The sequence below is a fragment of the Pipistrellus hanaki genome (genome assembly GCF_964339955.1).
Source record: "Pipistrellus hanaki genome assembly, chromosome: 2".
NCBI classification, from domain to species: Eukaryota; Metazoa; Chordata; class Mammalia; order Chiroptera; family Vespertilionidae; genus Pipistrellus; species Pipistrellus hanaki.
Genome location: NC_140504.1, coordinates 15,741,865 through 15,769,053, shown reverse-complemented (window position 1 = coordinate 15,769,053; position 27,189 = coordinate 15,741,865). Strand labels below are relative to the sequence as shown.

At 36.2% G+C, this 27,189-nt stretch overlaps 1 protein-coding gene across 1 annotated transcript in view; it reads left to right on the top strand.

Moving 5' to 3' along the window:
• Nucleotides 1-27,189, top strand: part of LOC311617529 (uncharacterized protein) — a 438,209-nt gene that overhangs the window by 20,293 nt on the left and 390,727 nt on the right. Inside the window, exons 3-4 of the mRNA XM_084873885.1 lie at nucleotides 22,609-22,653; nucleotides 24,754-25,037. Coding sequence (XP_084730011.1) covers nucleotides 24,992-25,037 — 46 coding nt within the window. The 5' untranslated portion in view covers nucleotides 22,609-22,653; nucleotides 24,754-24,991. The remainder of the gene's footprint in view (nucleotides 1-22,608; nucleotides 22,654-24,753; nucleotides 25,038-27,189) is intronic.

Below are 27,189 nucleotides of genomic sequence, written 5' to 3'. Positions count from 1 at the left end.
TGTTCTCAAATTTAAGCAACCATACTTTCACTTATTCCTTCTTTGACAATACAGCATCTCATCCTGTTTGTCAGCTATTTCTCTGCTGTTTGGGACATCTTCCATAGAAATCAACACTGCAGCTGTGGAGAGTATTGGTTAATCATATTGTTGCACAACCTCAAAAATAATATCTATGGTTCCAATACTTCTCTTTAGACTTTATACCAATCTTTCTATTTTATGTTTTACCCCCATATCCCTGGAAATGGTGGGTACCTTTAATCCCTGGGTCTTTCCATAGTTTTATGACATGAATTGGCATATTTACCCTGGCTTCTCTCCAAGAAATTGCTTAGCTGTAGGTTACTATTATTCCGTTCATATTTATTAACTTCACTAGAGTGCTTTTATTTCTTTTTATCATTTTCCTTTTCCTTGTGAGTTAGTAATTTTATTGTTTTAAAGTGTATGGGTACCATTTTGGTGAAGTTTGGGGAGGAAGCAGGGATAAATATATGTGCCTGCAATGGTTTTCTGGAATTCTTTGCCATGATATATTCTTAATGTGTCTGTGATGGACAGAGCCAGTGAACTCCCTGGCATCAGTTTTGTCCTCACCCACTGTTATCAAGAATTCAGATTTTCTAGTGCAGTTGTTTAAAAGGATAGGCCCTTATCAACCCAAGCTAATCACCATCATTGACAATGAGGAAGGTGAACAATCTTTACATTCTTGGATTTATTTTTCCATGTAGAGAGATTTGAGGTAGAATAACACTCTCCAATCCTCACTTAGTCTTTCCTATGGAAAAAGAATGATAGCTGACTGTGAGCTGGAAGAAGAAACCAAGTGTTCTGAACTCAACTCGATTCTCTGTAGTTATATTTTCTCCCCCCTCAGCAAAACAGCTTGAATAAACTTAGAATAGGCTTTGCCTTAATGAGAGTCTCCAGAGATCTATGGTTGGAATATGAGCCAAGTCATTGGGCCACAATCCAAGCCATGTTCTCTAGTGAGTCTACCTGTAAATGAGCAGACCTTTTGCTCTCTATATGAAGCCAGCCCAGGTCCCTGGTGCCTGCAAGCAGCTGGGGGAAGCCAGCCCAGGGCCTGGGTGCCTGCCAGTGGCCCAAGGAGGAAAGCCCAGGTCCGGGGTTCCAAAGGGAAGCCAGTGCTGGTAGCAAGGGGAAGGCCTACCCTTGCATGAATTTTCATGCATCAGGCCTTATATAATAAAGATGTAATATGCAAATGGTCATTATGCTATGAAGCATAATGATTGACCTTGTAAATACCAGTTCACAGATCAGCAAGAGGGTGGGGCAGCGAGCTACAAGCAGGAAGTGGACAGCTACAGGAGGGAGAAGGGCAGCAAGCTATGAGGGAGGGGGCAGGGTGGGGCTTGGGAAACTACAGGAGCATGGCAATGAGCTACCTGCGAGCTACTAGCACACAGATTCATGTACAGGGCTACTAGTATATTTTATTATATCTATGCTCTCCCCCATCCCTAAAGCAAAGAAACAAATAAAACCAATCCAACAAACTTAACTCTATCCCCCATACAACAATGTTTGGTTAAGTTAGGATGAACATGGAGGATGGGCAGAACTCCATTGACTGTTCAGGGTTAGCTGTAACCTATAGAATTTGAACAGTCAAAGGGGTGCTGTACCATATAAACTTTTATAGAGTATCATGAATTTCACTTGCTATTTTTAATCAAGAGATCTTTTTTTTTTTTTAAATATATTTTATTGATTTTTTACAGAGAGGAAGGGAGAGAGATAGAGAGTTAGAAACATCGATGAGAGAGAGTCATTGATCAGCTGCCTCTTGCACACCCCCTACTGGGGATATGCCCGCAACCAAGGTACATGCCCTTGCCGGAATCGAACCCAGGACCTTTCAGTCCCCAAGCCGACGCTCTATCCATTGAGCCAAACCGGCCTCGGCAAGAGATCTTTTCTTCCTCTGGTTGGTTTTATGAGAATCATACTGGGAATAACTACACCTATTCTGTACCCATGTCAAAGTCAGCAGGCACACAAAAGAGGAATTTGTATCAGATAACTGAGTCAGAACCCATAAGGAATTTTACTTAAAGTTCACATTACTGCTAGACTTTTGATTTATTGGGATAATATTTTTTTTTATGTTTAAGACCATTTGAGATGGTTTCTCACCATTAAAAGTATTATTGCACTGTTCAATTTGCTTTTCTAAGATTTCTGTAAATGTTTCATATATTTCAAAATGTGAGCTCCCAGTGTTTCAGAGAATTTTAGTAATGCCCAGTCACCTGAGTAGAAGCAGTGCTCTTGGGTTCCAACTGACTTTTAAACTTACAGGTCACATAGGATTCATCCAGGACTAAGTTTATTTAGCTTTAAAACAGGATGTGTAGGAGGCTGCACTGCATAAATGGGAACAACAAATTAGAGGTTTTGGGATTCTTATGTGTTTCTTTTTGATTTTTATTTTACTTTTTAAACGAGCCTGGTCACAAGAAATGAGACAAGGTGACTATGAGCCATCTAAATGGAAGGAAACTATACGTTCTGTAAATCCTTTCAGCTTTTATATTTTGAAGATGTGTATGATGACCTCCTTGGATGGACATGACTGACACCCATTTTCCAGTACAGCATAATATCAATCCGTTCTTGTTACTCAATAAACCCAACAATGAAGTGCAAGTGCATGGTCTGTAAAATAATAACCTTGCGTAAATTCTCATTAATCCATGTCTAGTATGTTTCTATGACTCCTTGCGTTAATGTGCAAGGAGAGTTTTAATAAATGTCAAATTCTCAGTTGTCCCTGAGGCTAGAAGATAAATCATAGACCTATTTTTAATTTTCCCTTTCAAATTAGTGCCCTAGGAACATTATTAATAACAATAATAACAACAGCAATATATATTCAGGGCACAAAGTAAAATGCTTTCTATACTATTGCACAATTAAAAATTTTGGCTGGATTTTGTCTCCAGTTTTTGGGAGGTAGCCCCTGAAACTCTGCAAGTTCCCAAGTGATAGAATTGTCTTTGTTCTTGGTAGTTCTTGATAGTTTATGCTAATGCAGTCACTGTGGATAGCCCCTTGATTATTTATACTAACCTGTGAGTCAGGATAGGGCCTGGCCACTCCAGAAATACCAACCATGTAATTAGAGGGTTTGGGCTTTGAACCGCATCATCCAGCCTGACCTCCTGGGAGGGAAGGAAAGCTGGAGATTGAGTTTAATTACATGGGCAATAATTCAATGATCATGCCTACATAATGAGACCCTAATAAAATCTTGGGACCCTGACACCCACATGAGCTTCTCTGGTGAATGGATCCTCTGTACATATTGTTACTCATCAGTGTGCTGTGAGGTGATTCAGCATGATTCCACAGGAATAGGACACTGGAAGCTTCTTTCTGTGAGTGTGAGGAGGGAGAGTGGACTTCCCAGACTATTCCCATGTGTCTCTTCTTTCTTTTTGTTGGCCCTGATTTGTATCCTTTTTTGATGTAATAAGACTGTAATTTTTAATATAGTGCTTTTCTGGATTTTATGAATTAGTCTAGCAACTTATTGAACCTGAGGGGTAATGGAAATCTGCAGATGTTTAGCCAGGTGATCAGAAGTGTGGGTAGCATGGGAACGCTCAAGATTGTGTCTGGTGTCTGGAGTGAGGAGAGTGGTGTGCAGCACTGGCTGTGTCCTTAATCCTTGAATGATGGCCTAATTCTGAGTAGTTAGCATCAAGTTACTGCAGGTATATGTATGTAGTCTCTTAGTATTTCCACTGTGTGAAGATTTTATTCTTCTTTTACATAGGTTAATAAGGATTCTGGGATAAATAAGGTGTTTATAATTGCTAAGTATTACATTTCACTTGATTTCTTTTTTGTAGTTTATGTAATGAATTCACTTTCATAGTTACTGAGAAGTTTTTCAGCAAGATATTAAACTTTTCTCCTTATTTATCTTTAAATAATGTAAGTTATATTGCTTGCTAAATTTTCACTTCATTGTTCATTTCAATTCCATTTTTTTCTAAGGCTAAAACTGTTTGAAAGATTGCAAGGGAGTAAGTGGGATAACTTTAAAGACTGCATTAGACCTAGATTTAAAAACCAATGACTGTACTAAGCCAATTAAAATATATTTGAAGCTCTAATTCCTAAAAATAGGGGTAATTATTCATATATAAGAACAGTGTTATGAGGAGGTATGACACAACATATGTAATATATCTAGAAAAAAAATATTAGGTCTATTTCCCCTTTACATCCAAATAACCTTTTTTTTAATTTTAATTTTTATTAATTAATCTAATCATGTGCTCTGACTGGAATCAGGCCAAGAACTCCTGGTTCATAGGTCAATGCTCAGTTATTGAGCCACACGAGCCAGGCTGTATATTTCCTTTAAAAAAATATAGATTTTTAGAGAGAGAGGAAGGAAGAAGAAGATAGAGAAAAATATTGGTGTGAGAGGGGAACATGGATCAGCTGTTTCCTGTATGCCCAACACCAGGAATGGAGTCTGAAAACCGGCCATGTACCCTGACCAGGAATCAAACCTACAACCTTTTGGTGCATGGACAATGCCCAGTCAACTGAGCCACAGCAGCCAAGGCTTTCTTTATATGTCTATCTTTATGTTGCTTTATTAAGTGAATGTCAATTGTGCTGAGAATGGAATTCTGGAGTCAAACTCTCTGTCAATTATCTCTAGCTATTATTCCATCTCTGGCATCTAATATTACAATATATATGGAGAAGTCTGGCACCAGTTTGATTTTTGACCTTAGTAAGTGTCTTCTTGTTCTGCCAAGTTTTCAAGGAAGAGCATGGGTGAAGGTAGACATCTGTTGAGTCATGCTGATGAGCAGAAACTTGTAGGATCCTTAATTTATCCTTAAAATGTATTACTTCACCCAACTCTCTCTCTCGAGATTTTGTATTTTGTCAGTTTTGCCTACCACACAATGAATGCTTTTAACTGGAACATTCACATTTTCACTGTAGTCAGGATTTCATTTTTTATATATTTGACTATTTTTCAGTTCTATTTATATTCTTATTTCAAAAATATAAATATAAATATAGATTGCATCACCATTATATGTCTTTCATACTCATATCTTCTCACAGATCACTTGTTTCTTCATTTTTATTCCCCTCTGGGTTGTGGAAGATTTGACCCTATGGATTAGATTTTCTGCAATATTAATTCTGCATTTCTATACTGCTATGGCTTTTTTCACTACTGATGCAGTTATGGATTCCATGCTTTCTTAAATTATTTTTCTTATTAAGGATAGCATAATTACAGTGAAGTTCTCGAATGTTATGTATAGAGCTAGATAAATTTTTATAAATGTTTAGACCTGTAGAATTGGCACCTAAAGGTAAACAATACTGCAATTTCCTTCACTATTGCTTACTTTTAACTATTCTCAACTTCACATAATAGGTATCATACAATATACTAGTATATCGTTTTGTGTCTGGCTATTTTTGCTGAAAATTATATTTGTGATAATTTTTTTAAATTTAGAAATAGGTTGCTTATTCTCAATCCATTTCTAATCATTTTGTATTAATTCATTTATCTATTCTATTGTGATGAACATTTGTGTTGTTTCAAATTTGGGACCATTAAGAATAAAGCTATGCACATTCTTGAGGTATCTTGCTTCACATATGTGTGCCTTTCTAGAGATGAAATTACTGGATCATAGGTTATATGCATATGTGGCTTTGTATATATGTATATATAGCATCAGAAAACAGGTTTTCAAAGTGCTTATGCCACTTTATCTCTACTTCAATAATGTACGAGTTCCATTTTCTTTATCTCAAATATTTCATTGGTGTTCTTATTTTTTGTTGTCTTTTTCTGACTCAATTTGTTTTGATTTGTTATCTTATAATTACTCCTAATTGCTAGAACAAGAGAATGAGAAAATAGAAATAAATGATACAATTATGGGCAATTTCATTTAATTTCCATATTCTATGGGCAAGAAGATATTTCAGGGTTATCTCTTCGCCAGCATGAAATTCTTCCTAATTCCCTCCCTGCTAGTCTGAGATTAGTTTTTGCACATGTAATACCTTCTGGGGACTCATTATTGCTGCAAGTATTTTGGAATAGTTTTCTATTATGAAGTATTAGATAAGAGTCAACCAAACTGCTCCTGGCAAAGAGAATAAAGTACACATAATTTTAAATACTTTTTTTTTTTTTTTTTTTTTTTTACCATACTTGCTCACATGCTCTATTTTGTTTAAATCAATGCATGATTTAGGCAAAAATCAGTTATATTTTCCTGCATTCAAAATCATTTTCTTTTCTAAATTCAATATCATATAATTCTATAGGTTCATGAATTATAAGTATCATGAACCCATAATATTTATATTTGTATATAATTAATTTCTACTTTATGACTACTAAGAAATCAGGGTTGGGAAAATGTTAAAATGACCAAAACTTTCTCCTATTCTTTGTGCTGTTTTTGTTCTGGGCAACCTTTCAAAAATTATTAATCAACCTCTTTTGGAAAAGCAATGGACATGATATCTTTCTTAATTTATGGTATTTTGTCATTTAATTTTTTTTCCCAAAGGACAACCTTATTTTAAAATGGTATGACTTAAGTTTACCAGAGATCTTTCCTCTTAAGCAGTTTCAGAGTGCTTTATGTTAGGGTTGTATTAATGTCCATAATACAGTTATTGAGAAAGTAATGAAAGCAGACCTTTACCTGGAGACAGTTACCATAACAAAATGCATTTCTGAGATGCCACACCTCATTCACAGCCTACAAGGGCCTAGCTCCAATGACCTCCTCTTCCTGTCCCATATCAATTTATTTGTGGTTACTTGAAGCCAATAAGACTCAAAATTGTTCTCCAAGGAATTTGGAATCAGGTAGAGATGAAGTTCATGAAGTATAGGATAGGGGATTAGAATTATGCAGATTTTTCTCTCAGGAGAGCTGTGATAGAGTTCAAATAAAGGCACATAAGTGAGTGGAGAAGCTGGTTTGCAGAAAGAAATGGAAACAAATGTAGAAAATTTTGTGAAGATAAGAATCGATGTGGCCCCTGAGTTGCTGTCTAATAAATGTCTATATTTTCATATTTCCCACAATTTTTTCTTGTATTTTCTGTAACGGTTCCTATATTTTTTATAGTTGTGTTCCCTAAATCCTTAAGACAACTTTAAACCAGAAATAAGAAATCACGTGTTCTAGTCCCTGCTCTGTCATGAATTTACTATGATCTTACTGTGAATTATTGGGTTGTTCTTCGCTTTTCTCCATGGTATTCATATCTGGCCTACTGTATGGGCCGTAGTTGTTTATTTGAATATCTGTTCACCTCACAAGGTGGGGGTGATTTTGTTTTGTTTGTTTTTTTGGTGTCCTCAGCACTTATGTCCTTGGTCATTGTCATATAATACGTGCTCAACAACTTCTAGTTAGTCAATAAACTAACCAGTATGTGGAGTGAGTTGCATTCTTGTCTATTAGGAAACAGTACTTTTAGTATTTTTTATTCTTTCCTAGTTTCTCTCTCACACATATGTTTACATATGTTGTTACTAGAGGTTGTTGAAATACATGCTCTAGAGTTGTGCCATGAAAACAAACACAGCTATTTTATAAATAATGAGTATATGAGGTAGAGAAAAGAATATGAAACTCTCATGTACTTATTCTCTGGTTTCTATAATTATCAACACATGACTCATTTGACTTTCTCTACTCCTCTCAATCCCCCACTATGCTGGATTATTAAGAAAATCTTAGATATATCAATTTATCTGTAAACATTCCAGTATGCAACCCTAAGATTCAATAATTCGGTGCTTCCTTTTATCAGGTTGGCTTGTAATAGTTTTAAATATTAGGAAATGAAATTGTAATATTTCTTAAACTTATGCTAGTGTGCTCAGCAATTTCCAAATATAAAAACTAAAATGTGACTGATTTTTAGAAAAATGACCATGATTTGTAGGAAAAAGGCTCTTATAATGAAAGTGTATTAAATATATTTTTATTTTTATTTTCATCACTTCTAAGTTTCTAGTCTCCATTTTCGGTCTGTTTGGCTAAGATCAGTGGCGAGCTGCCATTTTTTTTTTCATAGCTGTAAATTCCATTCTAGTGATATGTGACAAGTCTCCAAAAGTTAAGTTGAACTTTGAACTGTATAGCAAAACTAATTCCAACATAATTCTACAGATTAATGTTTCATCAGGCACAGTCCTTAAGTATTACCCTGGAAAGTCTTGTCCAGCTGTTTCCAATTATATTTATTTCACATGTCATGTTTAATAGCAGGGAGGAGACTAGTGCTAATGGCTTTTTCTTGGAAATTAATCTGTCAAACCTGGTGAAATTATAAAGTTCGGACAGATGAGCAGGAATCCTTCAATTTAACATCCTAAGCATATTAATTCACTTAGCAAGAGCATAATGAGATTAAGTAATCGTTGAGCATTTCCATTAAGAATGAGGAAATGTAGCAAATAGAGAAGGGAATTAACAGCGCATTGATGTGATGTATTCATAAAATGTTTTAAAAATTAATTTAGATGTTAGGTAGTAATGGTTGAATTCTAATGATGCATCTTAGGGCTGGGGATAGATATATACAGGCAGTGTCCAGGATTTGATGTAATGTTTTATGATATAGTATTCTGTATCAAGCCTGTGTTTTTGACAGTGAAATGGCATTTTTCTGATGGTAGTCACTGAAAAGGTTTGCAAAAGTTGCTTTTTGACCTTTGAATTAGATGATTGTGTCCAGGATCCCAAATAGTTTTTATTAATAAGAGTCTGAGGAAATTTCCCTCCATTGTGCTAGCAGTTTTTAATTACAGTGACAAGATTGCTATAGAATCAAACCAAAGATTATAATAGTGCAATGATGTTAGAATATGAAACCTCAGACAGGTATGGATGTTTCTCTGCTTTTGATTGTTAAAGTTCTGTTTTTTTTCTAACCTTGAATCTACCCAATCTTTTATTTCATTGTATTTTTCACCCAATAATTTTTTCTTATCTTATTTAATTCATTCCCCTTTTCACTCTTATGCAACTTTTACATTGTAACATCAACTTAAAAGCTGCCATAAATTACTCTCAATTTTTCAATAATTTTATGTCCCATAACTTGCATAACTTATGGGCATGAACTCAAAGTCAAATGGGAGCTTACAGCACTAGAGTTCAGAACAGGTTCACTTAATCTATCTCTGTTACAAATGAATGGATCTCTAGTACAGAGTGTGACCATTTTCCTATCTTTCAATCTTCATCTGTAACAGCGGATATCCCTAGCTATTTTTTTTTTCTATACACCTCAAAAGCATACCATATATTTGGATTATTAGAGTCTACAGTGTAAACAAGTATGAAATATCTTTTTTTTCCTGAAATGAATGGGAAAGAGGCAAATCCTAAATATTGAAGGGAAGATGTCACTGTAATTTACCATCCTTAATGTAAAAGTAGATTTTTTTAACAGATAAAAGTGGAGTGTTTTAATACATAATATGAACTGGATAAATATCAATATATTTCTTCCTACTGAAACAGTAATTCCACTTCTGAATCTAAGGAAAAACAGGTAAGGAGGGAAAATGAAGCACCAAGTAATTCATTGCAGAATTTTTATGATATAAAATCTACTTAAATGTTATATTACAAGTGATTGATTAAGTAATAGTCAAATACATTTATTTGCTGTTGCTCCTTTAAAATTACAGAAAATTATGTAAATTTTATGAAAATGCTAAATACAATTGCTATTATATGAAAATAAGAACTATGCAAAGCAAGATAAATATGTTTAAAAATTTAAGTATTTACCAGTGCATTGATTGTGTTGGTGATAATATTATGAATGGTCTGCATCTTCTACTTTCTCTCATTTCCAAGTTCTCTGTTACACAAATGCAAACCTTGGAGAAGGTTCAACAACTTAATGTAAATTAGTGTAATACTGTAAGCTTTATTTAATTGATGTGACATAGAACAGCAGCCTGTCACAGAGGGGAAATGTAATTATTGATATATGATACAGCAAATATAGCAAATGTTAGTAAGATAATCTAGGTGGGGGAGAATATACTTATTCATTGTAAAATTTGTTCAACTTTTTAATGATATAATGTTAGGATAAAACAAAACTATGCTCTGAGTTTGGGATAATCACCTTGCAGATAAACTTTCTGAGCATCATTTCATTATGAATTTAAATCTGTCATAAATGCTCCACATTATTCATTTGCTACACTTTCTCCTCTTATATAATCTATGTAAGCAAAATAGTCAATGTTAGGGGCTATGCAAGTTGGTGTGTAACATATAATGGTTTTATTCTTCTGCTTTTGGTCCTTTTGACTCTAAGTTTACTTCAGTAGGTAACAATAATATTTTATTACACTTTTCTTTAGTATCATCTTCTGTATTATTTGCCTTTAAAATTTTATTCACCTGTATATTTAATATTTGAAGAGTTAATTTATAGAAAAGCAAAAGTACATCTTTCACAAACATAACTATGCATATATTTCATATATTATGTGCATTACATACAGATATACAAATTAAATATTAATAAGAAAATGGTAACTAGCTGTTATACCTCTTCAGTGATGCTTTTGAATGAGTAGAAACTGGATAAACATAAAGAATTTCATTATGCCTTGGGATCTAATTTGGAAACAATACATATTTTAGTGAAATAACATGTGCTTGTATATATATATATATATATATATATATATATATATATATATGTGTGTGTGTGTGTATTTATATTTCAATCTAGAAATGACTGGCTTGAGAAATTCTATTTGGGAATGCTTGTGTATTAAGTGGACAAACAAATAGAGAATTTTTCTTTTTATGAACTCATACACTAAGTGTAAAAAGATAGAGGTAGTTCAACATCCTGGCAGGCAAAGGAAAGATAAAAATACGTATCATTTTTGGTGCACTTTTCCTTTTTAAATTTTAAATTATGGCTTTGTTTTTAAGCTCACGGATTTAAAAAATGACATAGCTGGCTCTCAGCCAGGAGACAGAACTATGCAGAGACTACTAGAGGAATTTTCTTAAATTGGCATTTGCTTTGGTCGATATTTGGTGCTAGCCTTTAGAGAAATATTTTAAAGTTATAAATGTATTAGGATTTTGCTTTACTTGGTACAGTGATAAGGAAATAAACCAATTATATAAATGTATATTTCATCTTCTTAAACCTCACTTTATCTAGAGATTTCCCTTGGCTCCTTGCTTATAAGCACATTAACTATCATTATGATAGTCCCTCTACTTATGAAAAATATTTTCTAACAGGGCCAATGATAAAGATGTTTTAAAAGATGAAAGTGTAATGCTAATCTATGTTATGTGAAAATATGTGTTAGTTAGCATTAAATGTGTTTATAAGTAACAGAACATTTCAAATAATCATAGTTTGAATAAGACAAATATATTTCCCTCTCACATTCTAGAAATTTAGAAGTCAGTTCAAACTTGTTTTGCTGTCCCAAAAGAAAGCCAAGTTTCTTCTGTCTATCTGTTTTTTCCATTATGGCTTTCACTGTCAAGGTTAACTCTGCGAGCCAAGATAGCTGCTAGAATTCTAGCCATTACATCTGCATTCCAGGCACCAGGATGGAGGCAGGCACAAGGCATACCACTTTCTTTGAGATGCACTTCCTGAAATTTTCTCAGGGCACTTCATCTTATATCTCATTACCAAAACTTAGCCACATAGTCACACCTAATTTAAAGAGAGATTGGAATGGTCATCTTTATTTTATTTGGCCATGCACTAAGCTAAAAGTCAGGGATATCTTCCTGCGGTAGACTAAATAATGTCCCTCCTCCTCCCCAAAGATACTTATGTCTTAATTCCTATACCTGTAAACATGCCACTTCATAGGGTAGGAGAGATTTTTCTCATGTAATGAAGTCAAGAAACTTGAAAGGAGATCACCCTGTGTTATCCAGGTGGGCCTATTGTAATCACAAGGGTCCTTATAAAAGCTGTGCAAAAACTGATCAGTGTAAATTCAAGATGTTCAAAGAAGGAGGTGGTTTCTAGAAGCATGGTTGTGATGAAGTGTTTGAAGAGGGAAGGAGGGGTGGGGCCCCAAAGAATGCAGGTAGACTCTGGAAGCTGGAAGATAAGACATTAAATCTCCCATAGAGCCTCCAGAAAGAACCAGCCCTACCAAGACCTTACACCCCATAAGATTCATTTTGACTGCTAGCCTCCAGAATGAATGCATTTGTGTTGAAAATGAATTTGTGTTATTTGAAAACAAGTTTGTGGTATTTTTTCTTTTTTGCAAGAGCAAAAGGAAACTATGGCTCTAATTAAGGAAATATTAGGCCTATTAGTAGTTTGCTATACATTTTCAGGGATATGTCCATATGTCTGGTGCTCAGATGTCTCTGAATCCTTTTATATTTAAAGTCAGCAGTCCTGTATCATTGGTAAATGAGTAAATGCTGTAATCTGGTAGCCTGAGTCCTTAGATTCAGTTTAAGCACTTGGTAATTAATTAAGTGCAGCAATTATGTAGTACTGTGGGCGAAAACCTCCCTCAGGCACTTTGTTGAGTATTTGAATTTACACCGATCAGTCCCTGCACGGGTCAATCATGTAATAAGACCTAGGGGAGAGGCCCATGAAAGTAGAGGGTGGCCACAGACAAACCAAAAGCTTGGGCGGGGTGGAGGAGACAGACCAGGGCGGTAGCCTGCAGTGAGATGTGCTGGTCCTTTCTGATAGTGACTGTGGCCTGCTCTCCAGCCTCTCTTGTTGTCTGAGTGTTTCCTTGTTCCCAGCACCAACCCACAGCTGTTGGTTTCTGTTTGTGATCTCACCTCAAATGCTGCTCACTCCCTTTTTTGGGGCGGTGAGGTATTTGTTGTCATTCTTGACCCCAGATTATTTCCCAAATCAGATTTATCTCACTAAAGGATATTTTTTCATTTATTTTTAGAGAGATTGGAAGAGAGAGGGAAAGATAGAGAGAAAAATTGATGTGAGAGAAACACTTCCATTGGTTGCTGGGGAGAAGCCTGCAACTGAGGTATGTGCCCTTGACTGGAATCAAACCCGGGACCCTTCCATCAGTAGGCCAGTCTCTATGCACTGAGCCAAACTGACTAGGGCCCTATTTGGTAAGTCTTAATTCTTCCTTCCTAAGTTAAGATGTCACCTATGGTAGGCACAATAATGGACCCTGAAAAATGTCTCTATGTCTCAAGTCCCAGAACTTGGGAATAAGTTATATTACATGGCATGACAAAGAGGAACTATGGATGGAATCAAGATGGAGTTGCGGATGGAATTCAGGATGCAAATCAGCAGATAGTAAGGTGATTGTGGATTTTATGGTTGGACCCAGTGTAACCACAAAATTTTCAAGAGTGGAAGGAGGAGGCAGAGGTTTCAGAATCAGATGGAGATGTGGTTAGGGAAGAATGGTCATAGAGATGCATCATTGCTGGCTTGGAAGACCGAAGATGAGGCCACCGGCCAGGGAATGGGGGTGGCCTCTGGAAGCTCAAAAAGGCAAGGGAACAGATTCTCCCCTAGAGCTTCCAGAAGAAACATCTTAATTTTAGCTCCCTGAGGCTTATTGTGAACCTTTGACCTCTCAAACTATAAAATGATAAATTTGGATTGTTTGAAGCCACTACATTTGTGGTAATTTGTCACTGCAGCAATAGAAAACTAACCACCACACCTACACCTTGCACACGTCCAAGTACACGATTTAAAAAGAAAAAAAAAGACTTCATAGAGTAGAGGCTACAGTATCAAAGGAGACATTTAAAGGTACAAAGGTCCCATTGATGTAGTACAGACTACAATATTTGCACAGGTTTTACTTCACGGTTTCTGACATCAAAGGCAAAATGAGTAACATCTTTGGTCATCATTTCATGTTTGAGGACAACATATTCCTAAAGATGTAACACTTCTTTAGGTTTGCTACTAAAGCTGAGATTTATTGACTTGACATTGAAGAACACTGAATACCGTTCTTTTAACCACAGTTTAGGAAAAGACACATAAAGAATTTCCTCATTGAGTCCTAAGGAAACAAAGTATCTGTTGTGACTCATGAAGTCACCCCAGAGAGGTTTTAAGATGCTATTCAGGGACTTTTTCAAGTTTTAATTAATATCAATATACCTCCTGCAGAGAAGAACTGAAAGAAAAATTAATTCTATTGATGAAGAGTCAATGTTCTGATTACAAGAAGGGTAAGGCAAGTGCATTCGCTTTTGGAGAAAAAGTATTAGACATACTGAATGAATGTGAATACTTCCTGCTCTTGGAAAACACCAGTGAGGGAGAAAGATGTGGTACCTTCCTCCCACAAAGAAGGAAAGTCAGGGGTATCATTTTCCATCTCCTCAGGCAAGATACCTACTGCCAGGAATGGGGATGTTGCCCACAACCATGAGTCCTTTCCTACATGCCAAGAGTGGGAACCAAAGTTTTAGCAGCAAATCCCAACAAAGGAAACAAAACTAAAATTGCATCCACTTAATGTACAATGCCACAGGTGTTATCTACTACAAGTCAGAGTCTGAAGACCTAAAAATTTCAGGTTTACTCACACAGCGGAGGCTTTGCATGAGACATTTAGAAGGGTGTTGTATTAGCAGCCTCTGACTAAGATAAGCAGTTTAAAAATAAGTCCTTGGAGAGTTCACATCATTCTTGAAATTCAGATGTTGTAAAATAATCTTTGGGCAAATTCTTCTTTGTTGATTCAGGTGAGGATTATGGTTTCCCTGACATGGGCAAGATACTCTTAATGCAAGAGCCAGACTTGCATCTTATTCCTGACCAACATCTGTCTTAGAGGAATTCATAGTAGAGACAAGTTCATTTTTTTCTTAATCCTTACTTTTTTTTTATATATTTTCAACTTTTTTTACACTTCTCCATCACCATGATAGATTTATCTTCAAAATTCAAAATTTTAAATAATAAAAATAGAAAAAATATTATTCTAAAAACTATTTAAGTTGTGCAATTGATAATTAGAGAGTGTGAGGGAAATGACACATATATCAACTATTTATTTTGGGCTGGACACCAAGGAAGATATTTTAACATGTTATTTCATTTAATCATCGCAACGCCATTCTAAAATAGTGTTGATTTTTTCTGTTTTATAGATGAATAAATTTCCCCACAGAGCAGAGAAGCCAAGATACAAACTTACGCTTTATTCCCATTATATTACTTTACTATTTATTTTATCTCTGCCTCATAAATACTCATTGTTAATTATTTTAAGGAGAACTACATGTGGGGAAGTACTTTAATTTCTATAACCTCATAGTGAAGGGGGATGCTACACATTTTAACACTTCTTAAATATTAACTGAGGAATTGTCCATGTAATCTTAACCATCTGGAAGAATGTGAAATAAAGGAAATAAGCTAAATGTGTCCTAATATCTGTGCATTTGGCATCATCTAGCTCAGTGTTTTTCAACCTTTTTTGGGCAAAGGCACACTTGTTTCATGAAAAAAAATCACGAGGCACACCACCATTAGAAAATGTTAAAAAATTTAACTCTGTGCCTATATTGACTATATATAAAGTAATTCTCTTGAATAGGAATCAAATAAACACAAAGTATTTTATAATTACTTTATTATGAAATATTAAGTAAACAAAATAGTGAAAAATTATAAAATTCTTGTCTTGTCTGCACCTACGGCACACCAGGCAACATCTCGCGGCACACTAGTGTGCCGCGGAACAGCGGTTGAAAAACGCTGATCTAGCTAACCAAAGCATGTGTTTGGTGTCATTTATCTTTTCAACAGTTTACTTGATTGTGTTTGTTATTAAAAATACAATGAAAGATTTAAACCGGCCATTGCCCTGACCGGTTTGGCTCAGTGGATAGAGCCTCAGGGCATGGACTGCAAGGTCCTGGGTTCCGTTGAGGGCCTGTACCTTGATTGTGAGCTTGATCCCCAGAAGAGGGCATGCAGTAGACAGCTCGTAAATGTTTTTCTCTCATCGATGTTTCTAACTCTCTACCTCTCTCCCTTCTTCTTTCTAAAAAGTCAATAAAAATACATATTTTTAAAAAACATATCACCATTTCTTTCCTTAAGTCCCTTATAAAAAAGTAGCCACTCTTAACATGTTGGCGGGTATCATCTAAAATAGTTTCAGAACTATGCTTATAAATATAGTATGCACATACACAAGTGGACTTACACCATTGCACTATGGTCTGCTTTTCATTTCCACTTATAACTATTTTGTTGATATTTCTCTATACAGTTAACTACCTTACTTCCTTTAAATGTTTGAAATATTTTAATGGTGCTGTTTGGTTGTAATGTGTCATTTAGACAGAGTTCACGATGGTGATCTTGTAAATATTTTGAAAAATACCCTCCATGTGCTTAAAATCTTGATCTATTCCACAGAAAACGTTAGGATGAGCAAATCTAAAGAAGTACATATTATTTATCTTATGTTTCATGTGCATACTTGCTTGTGAATTGCACTGTTACTAAGGATGTTGCTATATTCAATGTTTATTTTTTGGCAAGTTTTTATTGGCTGATATTAAGATTACACATGTTAGAATGGTGTTTTATTGCCCCTAATAAATTATGACTTTAAAATGTTAAGAGACTTTTTTTCTCATCTTACAAAAAGCTACTCATGGCCCATGCATGGAACACCAGAGAGGAAACTGAGCTTGGGAGGTGGGTGAAAAGAATCATCTTTTACTAAGCTCAAAGGGACTTATTCTAGTTCTCAGGAAAAGGTGAAAACAGGATATTTCTGTTGGAAAAAATGAGATATTTAATTTATAAGGCAAAAGGGCATAGGGGGGCAAGCAGAGTCTGCATCAATCCATGTCAAGGGAGGGCTCAACCCAACATTATGTCTTAAGTATAAAAAATAGATCAATGGCAGAAAGATTTCTGGGATGATAGTCCTCTACTTCACCTTTTGGGTCATACTGCATTGCTTGTTGCCTCTTTTATCTGGAGTACAAAGGTAATGCTGTGTTATCCTTTTGGAAGTTTCTTTCGTTTCTCTTGGGTTCCCTGACTTTGACATCTGTGATTATCCTCTTTTTGGTGGTCTCTTTCATTTTGATGAAACCTATCTTCCATTATTTTTTTTTAATTCTCTAAGAGTGTAACATATAGGGTGAAGCAAAAGTAGGTTTATAGTCACTTGTATGGGAAACACATAATCTATACTTTTAGAAGCCGAGGTGGTCCTCATGTCCTCATGAGCGACATGTCACAAGATGGCCACCACAAGATGGCCATGCCCACAGTGGAGATGGGGCCAGCTGCCACTCTGTGTGGTGAGACCTGGGGTGAGACCCGCAGCTCTGTGCTGCATGGAGGAGACTGGTCCCAGCATCTCTACTGCCTTGTGCGGAAGAGGCAGGTCCCAGTGGAGAAGGCTAGTTGTAGCACGGAAGGGCAGTTGTGGGAGATTAGGCCAGCAGGAAAGGGCAGTTTTGTGAGATCAGGCTGAGAGGAGAGGGCAGTTGTGGGTGATCAGGCCAGCAGGGGAGTGGTTAGGGGTAGGCAAGTGAGTTATTAGGAGCCAGCAGTCCCAGATTGTGAGAGGGATGTCCAACTGCCCGGTTAGGGTGTCCTAACCCGGCAGTTGAACATCCCCCGAGGGGTCCCAGATTGGAGAAGGTGCAAGCCAGGCTGAGGGACACCCCCCTGTACACAAATTTTGTGTACCGGACCTCTAGTTAATAAATAATAATGAAAGAGTAAACTATATTTTACATAGACTATATTTTACCTAACCCTATATTTACAGTAGATTGTTGAAATATTAAGTGTATATACTGATAATATTCCACACATTCACACCTATGGAACTCTCACCCAGATTCAGATATAAAATATTTCCTAATCCAAGAAGTTTCTTTTTTGTCCTTTTTTAGTTAATATCATTTTCCCCAAAAAGGTAAACACCATTGTGACCTCTTTTACCAGTGATGAGTTGTGTTTTTTGTTGAACTTTGTATGAATGGAACCATACAATTATATATATATATATATATATATATATATATATATATATATATTTGTGGTTGACTCCTTTGACCAACATTTTACCTTTGTTGTTGAACATGGCAATAGTTCATTTCTTTTTATTGCTGTGTATTACTACAAAAAAAAAATCTTGACTCACCCAAAAAATAATGCAGTTGGAGTATTGAACAGACAATTCTACTGGAGAACATCCATTCTACACAGAATCATTTAGCAACCTAGATCAGCAGAGGCTTTGCCATCTTTAATATATGATGTCTATGGTCACCCTGGAGGTCATCTACATTTCAAGCAGCTCTGAAGAGAAAGGATCACAGACAAAAAAAAAGTGCTATATGAAAAGGTTTTATGGACCTGCCAGCCCTAGAAAAGATGCCCATCAATTCCACTCAATTCCATCCCTACTACTTTACTACTTTGCATATATATTTATAGAGTGATGGGAAATACACTTTTGCTGGGCAGCCACTTACCAGGGATAAATCTCCACTATGAAAGCATATAATATTTTTATTGTACAGCTAGCCATTACTTTGACATTGTATTTTTATTTTATTTTGCTAAAACAGATGGCTCAGAAAAGTTGTGGAAGCTATCCTCTTGAGAGCCAACCTGCTTAGGGAAGAAAATAGTATGGAAAGAGACCCAGTATCTTGAATGTTTACTTTGACTTAAAGCTCCTCATTAGAGTAAGGGAACCCCATCTACAACTGTGCCAACTCTATTTTTATATATTTTTTTTCCAGTCTTCTCTTTGTAACGAAGAGGAAAATTTGACCATAAACATGGAATAGAGGAAGAGATAAAAAAATATTTAGCTTTTCTGTCAACATAATATAACTGTGTGCTTAACTCTACCTCTTTCTATCTCTGTCTCCCAAAGTATCTGAAGCTTTTGATTCATAAACTTTCTTGGAATGGCTTTTAGCTTCATCTACTGTGAGCTTAAGCTCTTGTTTTCTTAGGTCTGGCAGATCAGTCACCAGTTACCCACCTTTTAAAGTTTTATTCCACTTTTCAAAAGTTTTGTTTGTTTGTTTTCAACTTGTATTATTTTTTCTTTTGTTCTCTGTGCTACTCCCTATTGTAAGATCAGATGATTAGCAACCTTAATTCAGTCAGCCAATATAATTCCTCACAGGTTTAAGAAATAAGGATGTGGATAATATTTTGGATGCCCATTTTCTCTGCCAGAGAGAGAATAACTCAAAAGATACTACTGAAATTATAAAAGGATGAGATCAATTAATTGAAAAATTTTATTTCCCCTTCTTCTTATCCCCAACTGCACAATGAGATGGGCATATGAAAAAAATTATATCACTTTTAAAATTGAGAAGCAATATTTCCCTTGCATAACTGTTCTGAAGTGCAAATACTTTTTTTTTACATCGGTGCATGCAGATTATGTGAAACAGTGTAATAACTTTTTTATTAATCATAGATTTAGCAAACATTGCTTGTAATTCTGAATTTATCTCATGGCTCAAGTAGAATATTTATTTCTCATTTATTCTGAATGTTAAAAATAATTTTTCAAATATGTTTTTATTGATTTTAGAGAGAAAGGAAGGGAGAGAGATAGATAAAAACATCAATGAGAGACAAACATCATTCATCAGCTGCCTCCTGCATTTCTCACACTGGAGATCAAGCCCACAACCCTAGCATGTGACTTAACCTGGAATTGAACCATGACCTCCTGGTTCATGCATCATGCTCAACCACAGAGATAATGGAATAATTTCAGATGCTTGGTGACAACTTCTCAGATGAAAGGTTTTCATTTCCCCCCACGTTTTCTGCTATTTTTTTTTGCATATAGAAAAACAAATAATAATAAATATAGAGCATCATGTTAGCATCTACAGGAACCTGTGCCTTTTAATTTTAATGGAATATTTCCTTTTAAATGATATGCTTAATTTTTTTCCATTGGGTATTTAGATATCATATTTTGTTTCTGTGAATCACATATTTAATAAACAATCCTAATTAAAATAACTGGAACTGTGCAAGAGAAATGAGTTTTGTTTTGTTTTTGTGAATCACATATTTAATAAACAATCCTAATTAAAATAACTGGAACTGTGCAAGAGAAATGAGTTTTTGAAACTGAGATATTGTGTTATATTCCATAGGGGATGTGCTGCCAATCTTTTTGAGATCAACATAAAAGAGATCAATCATAACTATGGTCTAAAAAGTATACTTTGGAAACAGATTAGTGCATTTGGTGACCCAAAAGTGGCATCTTTACAAAGCCTATGCTTCTTATCCTATAAATAAAGATGTAATATGCAAATGGTCTTTACACCATGAAGCTTAATGACCGACAGAGTAACAACCACATCACGGATCAGCAGGAGAGTGGGGCAGCGAGCTACAAGCAGGTGGCAGAGAGGTACAGAGGGAACAGGGCAGCAAGCTATGAGGGGGGTCAGAGAAGAGGGGGCGTGGAGGGAGCTACAGGAGGGTGGCAGGGAGCTACTGGTGAATTACTGGTGCACGGATTTGTGCACAGGGCTACTAGTATCCTATAATGATGATTATTATTAAAGAGTTTAAGAATTGAAACATACACTCTGACATTTTAAGCAGTGAGTTTTGTGGGCACAAAAGCAGCCATATATTTAGAGCTATTCCAATGATTACCTTGTTTTATCACCAATGCTTGTCATTGTGTGAACAGAGACAAAGAGTGGTATCTTAACATTGTTTATAATATGAATATTTTCTGCCCTTATTACAATGGCTTATATTTTGTATGTGTGTTTTGTCTTGCTTTTTTTTGTTAGCTTGTTTTTCTTTAAGAATGAGTCACATTAGGACACTGACAAGTTGCTTTTTAATTTATTATTTTTTTATCGCTCTCCAAATTGGCTCCCCATATAAAATGCATTGTATTATTTATGAAGTTAACATGACTGGCTGCTATATCTTTACAGCCAATTTCTGCTGACTTGATTCTTTTGGTGAGATGATCATGGCTATAAGTCTGAGGCTATGCTTTTGATCTTTATAAAGAAGTTTTCTTACTTCCATTCTGGGAACAGAGATGGCACTCATATTCTCCATATAGTTATCTTATAGATTTGCATCTTTGATCTTATAGGAAAAGACTATAAATTTCTCACCTTTAGTAAAACTCAACCAATTAAGAATATCTTGACAGCAAGTGAATGAGAAGTGTATTTGTAATAAAGGATAGCAGGATGATGGGTGACAATACACTAACTAGTAACTAATTTTATTTGGATGTCATGTCTAAAATTAATGTTTTCATTTCTAAGATATGTTAGGTCTGAGCTCTCAAGTAAATTTATTCTGAATAATATTTTATTAAAAATTATTTTGGATTCAGTAGTATATTAAAATATCACAATTGGACTTTTTTATTTGGGGTGTAAGAAAAATAATAAAGGCTAATATTAAGTACTACAAAAATGGAATGTTTGACATTTTCAAATATAACTAATACCTCAAACTATGACAGAATCTTATAGCAGGAAGCAGAAAGCCTGATGCAATAAATGGTAGTATTTAAAGAAGGCCTCTTTTATTGTAAGTGTTTATGGTTTACAAATCTCTATTTGTTTAAAATATTAGAATGGAGCATCTACTAATCTTATTAATAAAATTAATATGTTCTTCAAAATCTTTTGTAAAAATGGAAATTTCCAAGTGTATTATACCTATCACTAGATTCTATATGTATGTGACATTATGAGAGTTTGCCCTCTGTTTTGATTTTTACTTAGAAAAACAAACAGCTAGCAAATAAGTGTTACCTTTTTGAATATCTTAAGCTTTTGTGTAATATCAAATAAAAAAAATTGAGATGACTGTGAAGAACAGTCATACATTCTTACAAAAAAAGGTCAGTCATGACTGTGTATATGTATATTTATATATACATATATCTTTGTGTGTGTGTGTGTGTGTGTGTGTGTGTGTAAGAGAAAGGAAGAAAGGAAGATAGATTAGTTATATATGTTTTAATTTAATTACCAATAACATTTTAATGTCTTGCTTTAAGACTTAGAAAATTTGGCCTTTGATACAAAAAGCATAATAAGATGAGACAAGTAGCTTGTTAGGTTTTTGGACAATCAACTAGAGAAGAAGCATGTTACATTATTTATCAAGTAGCTAATTAATATCTTTGATTTTAGGTGTGTGAATTTCTGTGTCTAGTAGTTCAAAAATATAAGTGAAGTAATTTGTGTGTTTCTTTTTTTAGAATTGAGCCTTGTGACCTCTTACTAGTCTACTTAGGCATTTGCCTCACCCATCCCTCATACCAAAGCTTCATTTTTGAAAAGCATAAATAGGAGAACTGTGCTTTTTTAAAAAAAACCAACATGCTTATAAAATGCAAAATCAACTTAAATATATTTTATCATATAAATATTGAAAATATTAAAAAGAGGACTGTAATATATAAATAGATAAAAATAACATTTCGGGATTCTTTCTCTCTAGGATGGGTGAAATTTTTGTTATATTCATGTATCTATAAAGATAAAAGTGAGTTACTATTTCTCCTAATGTTCCTCTAGTAATCATAAATTCCATTCCTGATTTGAGAACCATGAGGTAAAAATCAAAATGTGTCCATAAATACAGGTAAACATTGGTGAAATTCCACCTTAGGAAATAATTGATGCTCAAAGCTCAGCATTCTTATTTTGGAATTAGAAATATGTAAATTATAAAACAATGAGAAAATATGGAGCGGCCAACCACATCCCATTTTGATGATACTCTACATAGCCATAAAACAGAATGCAATTTTATTTACCTTCAAAAACACGAGTCAGAAATCGCCATTTCAAAATGCTTATTTCTTTACAGGGTGGCTGAATGGCCGTGAGTTATGCAAATTGGTTTTCCTTTGTAGGTTCATTATACTTACACATTTTTCTGGTAGGCTGTCTATCCAGATCCTTTATTATATAATGAGGTAACCCCCAAATGAGACCCGAGCACCCTCTCTTCCTGGCCATCATATGCTGCCATTCTCCCCCTAGAAATTAATACACTCTGTATGCTGGATCCTGCCTTTTCATCTCCTGCGGCAGGATCAGCAGTCTCAACAGCTATCCCATTCATGAATATGTAAATGCAACATGCATAAAATAAAATAAAAATTAGCAGGCGGTTCCCACTGCGGACTATAGCCAACTCTGCTTACCCGATCCATGGCAAACAACGGTTTAATTTTTCAAGCATTTGGAGTCAGTGTTTCAAGGACTTGCTCTAATTATGGATGTAACATGGACATACGTAAATGAGACATATGCAGATGTTCGTGGTGGACTTGATAAATCAGCATCTATGTATGGCTAGGGTGATGTGTGCAGACTCACTTATTACTAGTTCCTTCTGATGCCTAGTGAGTGAACAGGGAAAATGCCTTATGTCCTCAATAACCTTTTATTTGCTGACTAGGTTTCACTTCCATACCTCCCCCCAAGAAATGATTAAAATAATGTTTAAATTACACAAAAATACATATATGCATATATATATATATATATATATATATATATATATATATATATACACACACACTTTTTCTTTTGAAGGGAAGAAATGAGGACTACACCCACTGAAGTATTCTGAAGGGGTCATTAAGCTCTGGGAAGGAAATAATTGGGGTGGTTTATTATTGAAATAAGCAAGCATGCTCATGCATATTTTTACGACATACATGTCTAAGCGCCACCCCATGCAGACAGGGCTGCTGCAGCTCCTGCGAGGTAATTAGGTGGATGTAATTACAGGGACATAAAGGCAGCCTCACTGATCATTTCCCAGTGCATATGAAAGACATATGTGCCTTCCAGTGTCCAATAAGTGAACCTGAACTGCCGTCAGGGGCTAGGAGGACAGTGTGGCCAATGCACCTATTGTGTCCTTGCTGCAGAACGGAGCCCGCCGATTGGCCGCTTCCTGCAGCACATAGCACGGGCTGGTTATAAAGGACTTGTCTAGGGGAGAGCCCGTAGGTACTCCATTGTCTGGTAAAGTTCATATGACTGCGTTCTTCTTCCTTTTTTTTTTTTTTTTTTTTTTGTAAGGGGGTTGGAGGGAAAGCAGGGAAGGAGAGGGTGTCAGCTCAACTGTAAAAGCTGCACAGATATTTTTTCCTTTCTCTCTCTATCTCTCTGCCTCTCCCTAGATGGTTTCTGTTTCATGCCCTGCCTCCTTTTGCATAGCTGAAAAAAAGAATGCTAATTAATATCCCTTGTCTTAACTGCAAATAATGACTCGGATATCATTAGAAATCCGCTGAGGGTTCCAAATTTTGGTAGGGGACCAGCCACCTCAGGTACAGTGCTTTAGGAGGGAAATGAAGAATTATTATTTTTTTCTGTAATCAAGGTAAACTTGGGAGAGGGCACCCCCTCCCCCTGCCCGTTTTGAACCAATTTGAACCAATGGTGTCTGACTGCAGATGAGAGGATACTGTATTTCAAAACCGATTTCGGCCATGCAACCGAAAGGACACACATCAGTAGCCATAGAAGCCTTCTTAAGCCTCCTTAGGATGTAATTCCGATGAAAGAACTGCTTTTTTTCTTTAATTTCATTTTTCTTTTTTGTTGTATGTGTGTGTTATAGATGGATCTGAGAATGCTGTCTGGGCTTGGTGCCAAGCGCTGGTATTTCACAGCAGCGACCGCCTCACAGACAAGCTGTGGGAAGCAGGAGGGAGACGGTCTCTTAGGGTGCCACTGCTATGGAGACACAGCTGGGCTGAACAAGATTTGCTTCAAACGACAACAAGAGAGACAGAAAGTCTCTGCTCCACCGCTGCCCAAGCAGGCAGGCACCAGAAGAGCTTGCAGCCAATCCGGCCATGCTCGAAGCCAGCTCTGCAGCTCAGCCAATCAGTGACATCACTGGTGAGAAACTCATTTACATCATGCAGTAATGAACTTTGTTTAACATAGCTCCCCCCACCCCCCTCTTTCCCTCTTACCCCTCCGTCCCCATGTGAAGGTCCTTCCATTAATTATTCCGCTGGCATAATTTAAACCGCTATGCAAAAGTGTGGCCGCATTCTCTCTGATGCCTTTCCCTCTTTTCCTCCCCCCATTGGTGTCTGCTGTCACTGAAAGTGATGCTGGGTGTTGGTTTTGACCTTGAGAAATTATTTCCTCTTAAAAAAAAAAAGTCTTAGAAAAAGCTAAACCTTTGATTATTTTTATCTGAAGCCACTCCCCCTGTATACATAGCATGCTTTCTTCCAGTTGGGACTCAGAATTAATTGTACCAGGTGATAGAGAATAAGGGAGTGCATTGCCATGGAATTTGCAATTTTCCCAAGCAAACTGCCTCTCGGCGTATTCTTTAATGTTTGCAGATTGTATGCTGCCGTGGCCGTTTACCATACAGTGTTTTATCCCCAGACCTCTTCTGTGCATCTGTCACACGGAGGAAAGTTCACTCCTTATATTATGTTCTTCCCTGCTCCCAGCCAACGTGTTATTTTTATTGATGAATAGAACTGAGGTCATTTCTGAACAAATCTCTCTCTCTTCCCATCTTGGCACAATGCACCTGATTTGCATCTATTTGCTAGAAAAAGAAAAAAAAAAAAAACTGAATGCAAGACCCAGCTTGAAAAGAAGTGAGGGACCAGGGTACAGATGATTTCAGAATGCATCGCGGCCAATTTGTTCTTCAGAATGTGTGATATTTAACATCTGCCTTCGCGTGTCTGTAGAAATGCCCCATCTCCACTCCCAGTGGAAAACTTTCCGCAAATGTATTGCTTTGTTATAGAACCCATAATCAACCCTAATGAAATAATCTTATTTATGAATGAGTCTGCTTATCAGGAGCAAACCTTTGGATACGCAATGTTGTCTTATCCATTCGTATTTAGTTTGTCCGAGATAAACTCATTTGTTCTATGGATAGCTGAAAAAGTCTGGAACATGTGGCATGTGGCCATTTTCAGGCTGCTACAGAGAATCACCCAGAGCAGAAAGTGGGTCACACTTAAATGTGATTTCTCTAAATCCCTAACTTATTGTATGTTGGCTTTAAAAGGATATGGTTTCATACCAGAGAGGGGGAAGTGTTATAGTCTCTCTCTTTCTCTCTCTCTTTCTTTCTCTTTTTATTTTATTTTATAGAGGGAATGTTTTGGATATAATATTTCAAGGACACGGAGACTTAAAAACATCGACAAGGGTTTCATAACAGGGCATGATTCGTTTAAGGAGCTTACAGAGTGCCATGATAGGCAGAGACATTTTTAAAAGCATATGAAGGATTTAGACGCTAAACCAGGGCCCTTTTAATTCATGAGGCATTCCATCATCCCAACATCAGTATTCAGGGGGCGAGCGTCCTGAATCAGTCATGAGCCCCCCTGCTGGAGATCCTGTAATTTGAATCATGTGTTATAATATATTATCCTACTGGGGGCCTTCTTTCAGTAGGAGAATGGTTTATACATTCTGCTATAAGAGAACTTCTGGCTCGCGGCCAACGCACAGCCATTACTCACACAGGCAGTCGTGATCGTCTTGCTTAAGAAATAACATCTGTATGACCTCCTGAGCCAAAAAATCTGCTAACCTCCCCCACATTCTGAATTATGATTTCTTGGAATCGGGACCAGTGGGCAAAACTGAAGTAGAAAAAATGCAAGGTTTGTAGGCACGGATCACAGTTTTATGGAGCATGCCCTGTGGCAAAAGTACAAATGCCCCTTCCTTAGAAAGGATGGAGAATGGTGGGGAAGGGGGGCCTAAAATAGGCCTAACGGTGTTTGTTTCATGTGTAGGCACAAGCTGGAATGTAGTGAAGACATGGCTGCCTGTGCGTTTTTCTCAGGACATCCTGGCCAGGTCCTGCAAAGGGTGTGGTGACATGGAGTGATGAAGGAAGGGAGGGAATGTGGCTGTAAAAGCAGAGAAGCCTAGTCTCATCTCAAAAAGGAAGCAATGAGATAGAGCAGGAGCCATCAGAACCAGGAGTTAAAGGTTCAAAAAAATGTCTCCTATTCTTTCTCCTGTTCTGATCTGGAAAACAATCCTGCAA